General features: G+C 44.6%; 1 protein-coding gene across 4 annotated transcripts in view; it reads right to left on the bottom strand.

The window, feature by feature from the left end:
- GNB1 (G protein subunit beta 1) overlaps positions 1-14,050 on the bottom strand; it is a 112,275-nt gene that overhangs the window by 39,842 nt on the left and 58,383 nt on the right. For 3 of the 4 annotated variants that reach the window (XM_023215132.1, XM_023215131.1, XM_023215134.2), the window contains one exon: positions 1,735-1,837. In XM_023215132.1, coding sequence (XP_023070900.1) covers positions 1,735-1,791 — 57 coding nt within the window. In that variant the 5' untranslated portion in view covers positions 1,792-1,837. Of the gene's footprint in view, positions 1-1,734; positions 1,838-10,261; positions 10,281-14,050 lie in introns of those variants that run through there. The other variant, XM_023215133.1, reaches the window with a different exon arrangement.

The following is a 14,050-nucleotide window of genomic DNA, read 5'->3' as shown; positions in this document are numbered from 1 at the left end:
TGAATGTCGTCAGCTTCCCGTACAGTGACACTCTGAAGAACAGCTAAAGCTTGACAGAGCAAACAAGAATAAGACAAAGCTCGGCCACGCGCAGTGGCTCATGCCTGTAATCCCAGCACTTTGGGAGGCCGAGGTGGGCGGATCACGAGGTCAGGAGATCGAGACCATCCTGGCTAACATGGTGAAACCCTGTCTCTACTAAAAATACAAAAAATTAGCTGGGCATGGTGGCGGGCGCCTGTAGTCCCAGCTACTCGGGAGGCTGAGGCAGGAAAATGGCATGAACCCGGGAGGCGGAGCTTGCAGTGAGCCGAGATTGTGCCACCGCACTCCAGCCTGGGCGACAGAGCAAAACTCCATCTCAAAAAATAAATAAATAAATAAAAAGAATAAGAGAAAGCTCTTACATCAAATGGACAAAACCTAAAAACATACTGAAGACCTGGTTTTTCCTGAGAAGTCTGCCTCTTTTTCTCTTACTCTTCACATCAGTGGTTTCAGAAAGGAAATATATACTTGCATTAATTGTTTCTCTATAAAATATTTACTATAAGTACTGCTTCACAAAAGTAGGAGGAGCAGAAGTAATTCCATTTAGACCTACTGTTCCTCACTTTTCAGAAAGTTATGAGGCAAGAGAATTGTTTGAACCCAGGAGGCAGAGGTTGCAGTGAGAAGAGAGAGCGCCACTGCACTCCAGCCTGGGCACAACAGAGCGAAACTCTCTCAAAAAAAAGTTTATAAACTCTGCAATTTAACATCCTGTATCAGTCACAGACTGAAATTTAATGTTTCAGAATTCTGTGAAAGGTATTCTTTTCACAGTGCAGTTTATTTACACACGGTTGTTTTTATCTTCAATTTTTGTTATTTTTCAGGGTCTTGCTCTGTCGCCCAGGCTGGAGTGCAGTGGCGCCATTGACTCACTGGCACCTCCGCCTCCCGGGTTCAAGTGGTTCTCTGACCTCGGCCTCCCGAGCAGCTGGGACCACAGGCCACACCGCCACACCCAGCTAATGTCCTCCCAAGGAGCTGGGACCACAGGCCACACCGCCACACCTGGCTAATGTTTACATTTCTTGTAGAGATGGGGTTTCACTATGTTGCCCTGGCTCGTCTCAAACTCCCAACCTCAAGTGATCTGCCCGCCTAAGCCTCCCAAACCGCTGGGATTCCAGGCGTGAGCCCCTGTACCCAGCCGCTATCTTCGATTTAGATATATCTGCTCCACCTAGCAGTCTATCAGAAGCTGCAGATTCCAATCATCACTGCTAGGGAAGATCTCCTTTCAAAATTAGGAAAAAATATAAATCAGATATACCTGAAATACTTTTTTATTGCTGTTAATACTCTTATTTTTAAGCAAGATTTCTGCTGTCAATAGTCCCAATATTCAGAAGAGGGAGGCAGATACCATAGTTTGATCAGTGGCCCAGAGTATAACAAACAAATTTTTAAGGTTATGATAAAAAATGCAAAAGACACTTACAAATTCTATAGAGACATCTGGTGTATATTCAAATAACAAATTGTATACAGAAAGCAAAATCCTGAAAACAATATACTAGGCCAAGTATCTAGATCTATAATTAGGATACCCTGGGCCAACTAAGATTCAATTTCAATATAAAACACAGAACAAGTCATCCTGTAAATCATTTTTCCTAAAACAAATTCCAACAGCTAACCTAAAACTCAAATGATTAATAAAACCAAGCACACACAACTACATACTCGAATCTGGTTTTTAAGTTGCTCGGCCTCCTGCCGTAACTGGTCAAGCTCACTCATCTTCTGATCTTAGTGCTCTTCGATGCCACCTCCAAGAATGTGAGATCTGAAACAGAAAGACAAGCACAAACAATAAACAACTGTTGAATAATTTAAGGAAGCGGGTTAGAAAAGTAAATTGAAAGTTTAAGGTGGGCACGGTGGCTCAAGCCTATAATTCAAGCACTTTGAGAGGCCGAGGCGGGCAGATCATGAGGTCAGGAGTTCGAGACCATCCTGGCTAGCATGGTGAAACCCCTTCTCTACTAAAAATACAAAATAAATTAGCCAGGCGCAGTGGTGGGCGCCTCTAGTCCCAGCTCCTCTGGAGGCTGAGGCAGGAGAATGGTGTGAACCCAGGAGGCAGAGCTTGCAGTAAGCCAAGATTGCGCCACTGCACTCCAGCCTGGGCGACAGAGCAAGACTCCATCTTAATAAAAAAAAAAAAAAAAAAAAAAAAAAAAAAGGAAAATTTGAGAATTATGGTCTCATTACAAATCAGAGAACTTTTCTTCAGCATTCATCAGAACTTATAAAATGCCTAAGTAGGGCCAGGTAAATAAAATATAATTATGATTATTTACTGGCTTTGCATAACATTACAATGTCTAAAATACTAGTCAACTATATGGTGGTGGGTTATAAAAAGAAAAATCTGTTAAGCATTTGACATTTAGACCAGGTGTGGTGGCTTACACCTGTAATCCCAACATTTTGGGAGGCCAAGGCAGATGGACCACTTGAGGTCAGGAGTTCGAAACCAGCCTGGCCAACATGGTGAAACCCCGTCTCCACTAAAAATACAAAAATTAGCTGGGCATGGTGGTGCACGCCTGTAATCCCAGCTACTTGGGAGGCTGAGGTAGAAGAACTGTTTGAACATGGGAGGCAGAGGTTTCAGTGAGCCAAGATCACACCACTGCATTCCGGTCTGGGTGACAGAGCGAGACTCCATCTCAAAATAAAAAAAATAAAACCTGACATTTAGGATAGCTATCACATGCAGACCTAGAGGAAGTTACTGCAGGGAATGGGGGTCAGTGGCAACCTGGCAACCAAGAATCTCAAAGCCACCTCATCTCAGTAATCATGAACCGCTACTGGTCAAAAGCTGTCAGGATGCTCGCATGGCAATCCTAAGAGCACACAAGGTGGTGTCCAGCAGTTTTTTGGCTCAGGGACAACCCACTCTCCCACCCAGGTGAGCCGCGGGGGTCCCAGCAGGCTCAGAAATAACACCTTAATCCTTACAGGTACAGGCTAAAATCAGGCTCAGTGCAAGCCGCCCTGCCTGTTCACCCTACTCATGTTAGACAATATTCCTGAAATCACAGTAAAAACTAACTCACCTTGTTAAACAACAGACTTATTTTCCCAAGAGAATGTCATAAATGGAGGCTGTGTTTCTGACCAAGATCTTGGCTGTTAATCGTTAAGTATGACTGAAGTATAACGAAGCTGAGGATACAGTTGCTAATGTCTTTAATCCCTTACAATTAGCTCTCATATGCAAGTACGGCTTATGCAAGCACTTCAATTTCCTATATAAATCACACAGAGGATCAATTTTACCATCATAACTTTTGTGTAAAAGTCAAAAGGTTAATATAATATACATCAAAATCTAATTGACAGCAGTTATTTTCTTGAGATTAAAACCCACCTGTGGGAAATTATCCGATGACCTAAGCAGCTCAGCTGTCACAGTTTCCAGTCTAAACTTTCCTAGTGTGCATAGAGGAATTCGAATGACCTATAGTATAGATACTTGATGTCTACGATCCACAAACAAGAAAGGCCTGCAAGGCATGCGCCATGACATGAGCGTGCAGACCAGGCGTCCTGTTGCCACCGCTCTCTGGGGAGGCAGGGTGCACGGCAACACAGTGTCAGAAATAGGTGTTTCTAAAGGCTTTATTTTAAACGGATGTTTTAATCACGAGGAAAACTTCACTAAGGGAAAATACCTTAGTCCTCCCTACACACATGGAGCATCACTGGAATTAGGTACGGACAAGGTCACACCTCAAGGGCAGTTTATTCTTAAAGGATAAGACTGGTTAATTCTCTCCCTGGTTTTCACATATAAATTCTAAGGACTACAACTTATGAATGTTAATGTGTGGAACAGTAAGAGTGCCAGGACAATATGAGTAGCGTCTCAAATGGATTCTGTTCGGATGCCTTCTGCCTTGCATTCTTTCTGCATGCCCTGACACTACTCACTTGTATTTCACACATGATTATGTTATATTATGTACACAATTTTACAGAATTGGGGGTAGTTTTGTTTTACCAGCACCCCCCATGCATAATAGAGAATTGTTCTTAGTCTGTAAAGCTACTTTAATCCTTCCAAAATCAACATGAAGAAAACAAGTTAATGTTATGAAGTACCCTGAATTAAACTGCTTTAGTTAACACACACAGTTTCTGATCCTAATTTAAACACTAAAAAGTAACGCTAATTTTTATATATGGGACTAAAAACAACAAACTCCTGGGATCTGGGGAAAGAGAAAAGCATGTTCTGAGATGCCTCAAAAATGATGTTCCGGCTGGGGGCGGTAGCTCACGCCTGTAATCCCAGCACTTTGGGAGGCTGCAGAGGGTGGATCATCTGAGGTCAGGAGTTTGAGACCAGCATGGTTAACATAGCAAAATCCCATCTTTACTAAAAATACAAAAATTAGCCGGGCGTGGTGGTGCATGCCTGTAATCCCAGCTACTCGAGATGCTGAGGCAGGAGAATCGCTTGAACCTGGGAGGTGGAGGTTGCAGTGAGCCGAGATCTCGCCATTGCACTCCAGCCTGGGCAACAACAACGAAACTCTGTCGCAAAAAAAAGAGATGTTCCTTGTGGCTGGAGGGTGGTGGGTGGGGGTTTAAAGGCCCAAATTCCATCACTAGGTGGGATAACTCCTGAAATCTTATATACTGCTTTTAATTAGATGTTCTTTTTACGTATTATACAAGAACATGTATACAACAATCACCCAGCTATATGTCTTGAGACTAGAGAAACAAATTTACCAAAAATCTAGGTATCTTTAAAATGAGCTCAACATAACTTTGTGACCTCACAAAATTTCAGAAGTAGTAACACCAAAACTTGCTAACTTTCATCTTTAGTCCCATGAAAAGAGAACACAACCAGATGGACTTCTTTTTCATAGTTAATAGCAGAAATTATTATAGCTCTCTCCTGTGCCGACATTTGAGTTTCAATTAAGAGACTCAAAACCTATGTTTGTCAATTTTTTTAAAAAAGCGTATTCCTGGCTGGGCATGGTGACCTGTAATCCCAACACTTTAGGAGGTCAAGTCGGGAGGACTGCTTGAACCCAGCAGTTTGCGACCAGCCTGGGCAATATGGCAAAACGCTGTATACACAGACACACACACACACACACACACACTCTCTCCTATTTTTGTTAGCAATAAAAATAAATTTTCTCATAAGACCCTCTTCAATCCACATACAGAAGTGATAAGAGAAATCTATTGTCAGGCATTTCACTTTTTCTTTTAAATTACATTCTCTAGTCTCCAGGATAAAGATATGTATTTTCTTTTCTTTTTTGAGACGGAGTTTCGCTCTTATCACCCAGGCTGGAGTGCAGTGACGTAATCTCGGCCCACTGCAACCTCTGCCTCCCAGGTTCAAGTGATTCTTTTGCCTCAGCCTCCCTAGTAGCTGGAATTATGGGCGCATGCTACCACGCTCACCTAATTTTTGTATTTTTAGTAGAGCCGGGGTTTCACCACGTTGGCCAGGCTGGTAAGGAACTCCTGACCTCAGGCGATCCGCCCGCCTCGGCCTCCCAAATGCTGGGATTACAGGTATGAGTCACCATGCCCAGGCTAAAAATGTATTTTCTAAAATCAAATTAAAAAGAAAACTTTTGGAGATAAACCCAATGATCAGTACCATCTTTTTGTAATGTGGACACGCCCCACGAACACCCTGTGCAGCAGTCCAGGCACAGCGAATGGCTGATGGGATAAGGCAGGAGAGATGAGAAAGCGTGGCCACCACATCCCCCATGGGCTGCAAGAGCACCAGGTGCCAGGAAGAGAGAACTTAAGGGAAGCAAACAACCTTCTGATTCCCATAAACTAACAGCCTTCCCAGTGGCTCTTAGTTTATCTTTACCATGAAGACAGTGAACGAAACAAAAATGGAACAAGAGTACAAAGCATGATGCTTTTGTATGTACAAAAAGGACAAACACCAATGACAGAGCAAGCCATCTTTTTTTTTTTGAGATGGAATTTCACTCTTGTTGCTCAGGCTAGAGTACAGTGGCACAGTGCTGGCTCACTGTAACCTCCGCCTCCTGAGTTCAAGCGATTCATCTCCTGCCTCAACCTCCCGAGTAGTTGGGATTACAGGCACGCGCCACCACGCCTGGCTAATTTTTTTGTATTTTTAGTAGAGACAGGGTTTCATCATATTTGCCAGGCTGGTCTCGAACTCCTGACCTCAGGTGATGCACCCGCCTTGGCCTCCCAAAGTTCTTGGATTACAGGCGTGAGCTACCATGCCCAGCCCGCCATCTTTTTTCTAGACACATCAGATGTTAATGGTGTTGTTTTTGGAGACAGAGAAACAGGTGAGCAGCTTTTATTCTTCTCATTATTCTTCAAATATAGTTTGCTTACTAACCCTCCTACACACCAACACACAAAGTTAACAGAGGCTAATCTGGGGTCCTAGAATCAAGAAAGATTAAAAAAAATTTTTCTTTATACTCTTCAGTTTAAATAAAATAAGTTAAAGTTACATCTTTAAAAAAATGCCTGTGAGAGTCTCACACTGTTGCCCAGGCCGGAGTGAGTGGCACGATCATAGCTCACTGAAGTTCAAGCCATCCTTCTACCTTAGCCTCCAGAGTAGCCAGGACTACAAGCAGACACCACCTATTACACCCAGCTATTTTTGAAATTTTTGGTAGATACGAGGCCTTGCTATGTTGCCTGGGCTGGTCTCAAAACTCTTGGCTTCAAGGCATCCTCCTGCCTAGGCCTCCCAAAGTGCTAGACTCTAATCTAATGCTTGAGCTACCACACCCAGCCTAAAGTTAACTTTTTCAAGTTACTTGATGCAGCCAGGTGCAATGGCTCACGCCTGTAATCCCAGCACTTTGAGAGGCTGAGGCAGGTGGATCACCTGAGGTTAGGAGTTTGAGACCAGCCTGGCCAACATGGCAAAACCCCGTTTCTACTAAAAAATACAAAAATTAGCCAGGTGTGGTGACGTGTGCCTGTAATCCCAGCTACTCGGGAGGCTGAGGTGGGAGAATGACTTGAATCCGGGAGGCAGAGGCTGCAGAGAGTGGAGATCATGCTACTGCACTCCAGCCTTGGTGACAGAATGAGACTTCATCTCAAACAAAAAGTTACTTGATGCAATTAGCTGGGTATGGTGGAACGTGCCTGTAGTCCTACCTAGTTGGGAGGCTGAGGTGGGAAGATCTCTTGAGCCCAGGAGTTCAAGGCTGCAGTGAGCTATGATAGCACCACTGCACTCCAATCTGGGCAACACAGCAAGATCCTGTCTCTAAATAGTTACTGGAAGAACTATAACATATCACTAAGAACAATAATGGAGAGAGTAATAATCTGGAAAAACTCTTACTATATACTAAGTGAAAAACAATATAGATTTGCATATAGTTATTTTATTTGCGACTGAGTCTAGCTCTGCGGCCCAGGCTGGAGTGAAATGGCGCAATCTCAGCTCACTGCAACCTCCACCTCCTGGGTTCAAGCGATGCTCCTACCTCAGCTTCCCAAGTAGCTGGGATTACAGGCATGCACCACCACACCTGCCTAATTTTTGTATTTTTAGTAAAGACAGGGTTTCGCCATGTTGGCCAGGCTGGTCTTGAACTCCTGACCTCAAGTGATCTGCCTGCCTCGGCCTCCCAAAGTGCTGGGATTACAGGCGTGAGCCACCGCACCCAGTTGCAGGTAGTAATTTTAGCTGCGTTATTAGAATTAAAATAGGTCTGGGTGCGGTGGCTCATGCCTATAGTCCCAGCACTTTGGGAGGCTGAGGCTGGCCGATAGCTTGAGCCCAGGAGTTCAAGACCAGGGTAGGCAACAACATGGCGAAAACCTGGCCTCTACTAAAAATGCAAAAAATTAGCTGGCATAGTGGCACACGCCTATAGTCCCAGCTACTTGGGAGGCTGAAGTGGGAGAACCCACTCGAGTCCGGGAAACTGAGGCTACAAGCGAGCCGTGACTGCGCCACTATGCTCCAGTCTGGGCAAATGGAGTGAGACCTTGCCTAAAAAAAAAAAACAACAAAAGAAAAATATACTTACTTTAAAGAAAGATAGTTAAAAAGACTAATAGCATTTTTATTATAATTATTAGTCACGTTTTTCTACTAAACTTTCTAATGTTGACGCAGCTTCCTTTGAAAATTAAAAAATAAATGTAAATTTTAAAAGTCGTACTTACATTTAATTGCTTTTGCTTTTCTCTTCACTATCCTTAGTCCCCCCAAACCTTCTAGAACACCCACCATCAGGTTTACCTGGCTTGGGCTCCTCTCCTCCAGTGCCAATGTCACGGCTAAGCTCTGGCTGTGCTGACTCCAAGAAATTGCCCGTCTAATCCACTAAGACAGGGTCTGCTGAGGTCTCATGTCTATCCTTCCCGATGACCCATATCTGCCATTGGCTTTTATTTAGAATTTCAGTTTTGGAAATCCTTTTCAGAGAGATTTAAATAACTTAAAAGCAAGTAGGTGAAGGGATCTGCCCCTACTTTAGAAACAACATCTTTGTGAGTCAAGTGTTAGTTAGCATGATTTTTAAAGTCAGAATATTTCATATTTGCATTGCAATGTGCTCTGTGTAGTACCTCTACTTCAAGGCAATGCAGCAGCCCAGGCCTCTCATCCAGTCCCCTGAGAGTCTAGGAGGGCCACTTCAGCAGTGCCCTCAGGACCCCAAATTACACAGTCAGCAATAACGACATTCAGGCTGCAAGTTTGCCAATGACAAAATAGGGTACAGATATTGAAAAATAATTTCAATTTCTGGTTCTGCGACATACAAAGAATAATGCTTTAAATTGTTTTTTACTCTGATCTGCTTAATTCAAAATAGGAATGGTGTTATCTACATGACAGGGCTAAAATGAAGATTAAATCAGACAACCAATCTGAAAGTGCTCTGTCAGCCTTACAGTGATTAAACTTCCGAAGTCCAAACCGGCCCCAGTGTCTTACACAGGGTCAGGAAATTTGCTAATTTGACCAGCCACACAAGGATCACAGCTCACCTCCAAGATGAAGCAGTATTTTGAGAGAGAGGAGTCTGCATGAGGAATTTAAACCAATTTCACTCACTTTTCCATTTTTCTTTCATTCCCAAGTCCAGGTCAATCTCCAAAACTAAGACTGTGGCAATTCAAAGGGCAACAGAAAGTCCTCAGGCCCTGCTCCCTTTATGCACCACTCCGAACAATACTGTGAAGAGTAAGGGGAGCAGGGCACCACTGCAACTGATAAAAGGACACGACCACTAACACAGCTGCAGAGCAACGCATGTGCAGACCCTCCCTTCAACACGACAGGCACTGCAGAGCCTCAGCACAGTGCTGAGCAGCATGAACCAGGCTGGATTCTAGTTTGAGGGAGACAGATGACTAACAGGTAAACCACGTGGAGCATACACAGGCACCAAACGGGTGAAGTGTGCCAGAGAGGGCAGGGAGGATGCTGCTTTGCATGGTTGTTAGACATGACCTTGCTAATAAGGGCCAAGAATTGAGCGGAAGGCAGATGGGTAAAAATAACACAACTGTTCTTCTTTGAGGTGCTATTTTTTGCAATGGTAACAATTTTAAAAATCATACCTTCAGGATTTTGCCTGTGCCTATAAAGTAATCTTACCAAAAAACTGAATGTGACCAAAGCTCCAGAACTAGAAGACAGGGGAGCATGTTCAATGACCCCACACGGAAGCAATGGTGCTACACAAAGGCCTGGGAAACACTCCAGGACAGACAACCAGGCAGGTTGCTTAGTATGTCTTTAACAAATAAACTTCAAGGGAAAAAGGAGACAAAGCAAGCAATGGACGGAGGATTTCTGGACTAAGTTAAGAGACTCCCTAGGATCATCTCCTTCATGTCCCAGTCACAAAGTGAGCTCACTCACCCACCAGACACTGGCGACTGGGGGAAGAGCATGAACTACGGTGTGCGGTCACAAAGTCCTCAGAAGGCGATTCTCCGGGGAGGGGGTCTAACAGCCAGGGATAAGCCAGTGAGGCACAGCTGCTAAGAGCTTACCTCCGACCCCGGAACTCTGAAATCCCAGGAGGTGGCTACTGACACTCTCGAAGACTTATTATTTCTCATGCATCACAAAAAACATTTGGTCTCCCATTTTGCTCTCCCTTTTCTAACCCTGTTAGCTTATGGCCTCTTTTTGCTTTTAGGGCAGAGCACAAAATCTAGCACATACCAGGACAACTGGAGATCATTCAATAGATACACATCTTCAAACATCTTGAGGCCAAACAGGAAGTACCACTGTGATTGTTTCAAAGTCAAACTTTCTGTGTAACGGATGGAGTCTCATGAAATGAATGGCATCCATCCACCAGGCAGATCTAACAGGGAAAGGTGATGGGAAACTGACAATCATGCAGTGCACACAACAGAGGAGGCTAAACTCCAAGCACCTTTTTTTTTTTTTTTTGAGACGGAGTCTCGCTCTGTCCCCCAGGCTGGAGTGCAGTGGCGTGATCTCGGCTTACTGCAACCTCCTCCTCCTGGGTTCACGCCATTCTTCTGCCTCAGCCTCCTCAGTAGCTGGGACTACAGGCGCCCGCCACTACGCCCTGCTAATTTTTTGTATTTTTATTAGAAATGGGGTTTCACTGTGTTAGCCAGGATGGTCTCAACCTCCTGACCTCATGATCAGCCCACCTCAGCCTTCCGAAGTGCTGGGATTACAGGCATGAGCCACCATGCCTGGCCTCCAAGCACCTTTCATAAGGGGCCTGGAAATCCTCAGGTTTGGGGAAAGACTGCTGTGTGCCATGCCATTTGCACTCCAGTATATAAAAATAATATTTGTTTTTACATTTACTACTGCAAGCTACAATGGATACTATTTGCTTTCCCAACAGCAAATGGGGGGTGGGGGTTAGAATTCTTTTCCCAGAAAAACTTCCATGTTTTTATTGGCATTTGAATGTCCAGTCCACTTAAGCAGGACCAATAATGTCTGACAGCCCTGCTGGCTGGAAGCAGAGTGATGCTTCATGGTGGGAAAGTTGGAAGCCCCAGGTTCTAACCCAGACTCTATCTCTTCTCACCAGGTGGCCTCCAGTAGGTTCCCTAACTTCTCTCTGCCTACATTTTTTTGTATGAAAGTGGGGACAGTAATAGTCCCCACAGCTCATGCCATGACAATTCCATTAGAATCCATGCAAGGCCCTTAGAACCATGACTGACACAGTAAATACTTACTAAATACATGACTTGCTATGAAAGCAGGTATAAAAGTGTTGCCCTGAAAAAATGTAAGTAATGGCCAGAAGACTACCTCCTGCCTTACCTGCCATACTTTCTATTCAGTCAGTGAAATAGGCCCTTTTGCAGAAATCAAAAATATGGGTAGCAGTGGCAACCAGTGTAACAGAGGAGTTAATTAGATAGATGTGATACTTTGAAATCTGTGCATGTTGCTGCATGTACAAGTCTTTATGAGAATATCTGCTTTCATTTCTCTTGGGCAGACTCCTAGGAGTGGAATGGCTGGATCGTACTACAGGTGTGTGCTGAACATTTCAAGAAAAAAATGCCACTGCAGTGGCTCATGACTATAAGCTGAGCACTTTCAGGGGCAAGGCAGGACGATCACCTGAACCCAGGAACTGAAAACCAGCCTAAGCAACATAGTGAGACCCTGTCTCTACAACAATAAAAAAAAAATTAGCCAGGCGTGGTAGTGCATGCCTATAGTCCCAACTACTTAAGAAGCTGAGGCCAGAGGATCACTTGAGCCCAGGAGGTCATGGATGCAGTGAGCTATGATCACACCGTACTCCAGCCTAAGAGACAGAGTGAGATCCTATTTCGAAAAAACAAAAAACAAACTCAAGAAAAAAAAAAACAACTCTTTTCAAAATGGTTATGCTGGGTCACATTCCCAACATCCTGTCAGCAATGTGGAGAGTCCGAGCTCCTCAAACCCCTACAACGTTAGGTATCACAGCCATTCGAATGGGGGCTTTGGCTGTGGTTTTAATCTGCATCTCGCTGATAGCTAAACTTTTCAGGTACTTAATTGCTGTCTATACATTTGTCTGGTAAAGTGTCTGTTCAAGTCACTTGCCTCTTTTTTATTGGGTTACCTGTTTTCTTAATATTGTTTTTTGGTTCTTGTTTTTTTTTTTTTTTTTTTTTTTTCTGACACAAGGTCTCGCTCTGTTGTCCAGGCTGGAGTACGGTGGTGTGATCGTGACTCACTATAGCCTCAACATCCCAGGCTCAAGTGATCCTCCCACCTTAGCCTTCCAAGTAGCTGGTACTACAGACACACACCACCATACCTGGCTGAATTTTTTTTTTTGGAGACAGTCTCACTCAGTCGCCCAGGCTGGAGTGCAGTGGTGCAATTTGGGCTCACTGCAACCTCCACCTCCTGGGTTCAAGTGATTCTCATGCCTCAGTCTCCCAAGTGGCCGGGATTACAGGCATAAGCCACTACAGCTGGCTCATTTTTGTATTTTTAGTAGAGATGGGGTTTCGTCATGTTGGCCAGGTTGGTCTCGAACTCCTGACCTCAGGTGATCCGCCTGCCTGGGCCTCCCAAAGTGCTGGGATTACAGATGTGAGCCACTGTGCCTGGACACTAAGTTTTTTTTTTTTTTTTTTGAAGAGACAGGGGTCTCACTTTATTGCCCAGGATTACTGAACGACTGGCTTCAAGCAATCCTCCTCCCAAAGTGCTGGGATTACAGGTGTGAGCCATAGTACCCAGCCAAAACTGAGTTTTGAGAGTTCTTTACCTATTGCGGATACATGTCACCTAAAAGACATTTGCTAATATTTTCTGCCAGACTATGGTTTGTCTTTCATTCTCTGTTTTCTAAGGAGCAGAAGTTTTAAATTTTGATCAAATCCAATTTATAAATGTTTTCTTTTATGCATTTTATCTTTGATCTCATATCTAAAAGTTGTTTGCTTATGTTTAGGTATATGATCCAATGAGTTTCTTTTTTTTTTTTTGAGACGGAGTCTCGCTCTTGTCACCTTGCTCGAGTGCAATGGCGCAATCTCAGCTCACTGCAATCTCCATCTCCTGGGTTCAAGCGATTCCCCTGCCTCAGCCTCCTGAGTAGCTGGGCTACAGAGGCGTGCCATCACACCCGGCTAAAATTTTTTTTTTTGTATTTTAGTAGAGATGGAGTTTCACTATGTTGCCCAGGATGGTCTCGATCTCCAGACCTGGTGATCTGCCCACCTCGGCCTCCCAAAATCCTGGGATTACAGGCGTAAGCCACCTCGCCTGGCCTGAGTTAACTTCTGTACATGATGTCAAGTTCTCCTTTTGCATAAGAATATCCGATTGGGCCAGGCGCGGTGGCTCAAGCCTGTAATCTCAGCACTTTGGGAGGCCGAGACCGGCGGATCATGAGGTCAGGAGATCGAGACCATCCTGGCTAACACGGTGAAACCCTGTCTCTACTAAAAAATACAAAAAACTAGCCGGGCGTGGCGGTGGGCGCCTGTAGTCCCAGCTACTTGGGAGGCTGAGGCAGGAGAATGGCGTGAACCCGGGAGGCGGAGCTTGCAGTGAGCTGAGATCCAGCCACTGCACTCCAGCCTGGGCGACAGAGCAAGACTCCACCTCAAAAAAATAAATAAATAAATAAAGAATATCTGATTGACTAGCCAGGCACGGTGCCTCACACCTGTAATCCCACAACTTTGGAAGGCCAAGGCGAGTGGATCACCTGAGGTCAGGAGTTTGAGACCAGCCTGACCAACATGGTGAAACCCCATCTCTATTAAAAATACAAAAATTGGCCGGGCGCGGTGGCTCAAGCCTGTAATCCCAGCACTTTGGGAGGCCGAGACGGGCGGATCACGAGGTCAGGAGATCGAGACCATCCTGGCTAACACGGTGAAACCCCGTCTCTACTAAAAATACAAAAAACTAGCCGGGCGAGGTGGCGGGCGCCTGTAGTCCCAGCTACTCCGGAGGCTGAGGCAGGAGAATGGCGTAAACCCGGGAGGC

The sequence above is a fragment of the Piliocolobus tephrosceles genome, chromosome 1 (assembly GCF_002776525.5).
Source record: "Piliocolobus tephrosceles isolate RC106 chromosome 1, ASM277652v3, whole genome shotgun sequence".
In the NCBI taxonomy this organism is placed as follows: Eukaryota; Metazoa; Chordata; class Mammalia; order Primates; family Cercopithecidae; genus Piliocolobus; species Piliocolobus tephrosceles.
Note: the sequence above shows the minus strand (reverse complement) of the source record. Positions and strands in the feature narration are given on the sequence as shown.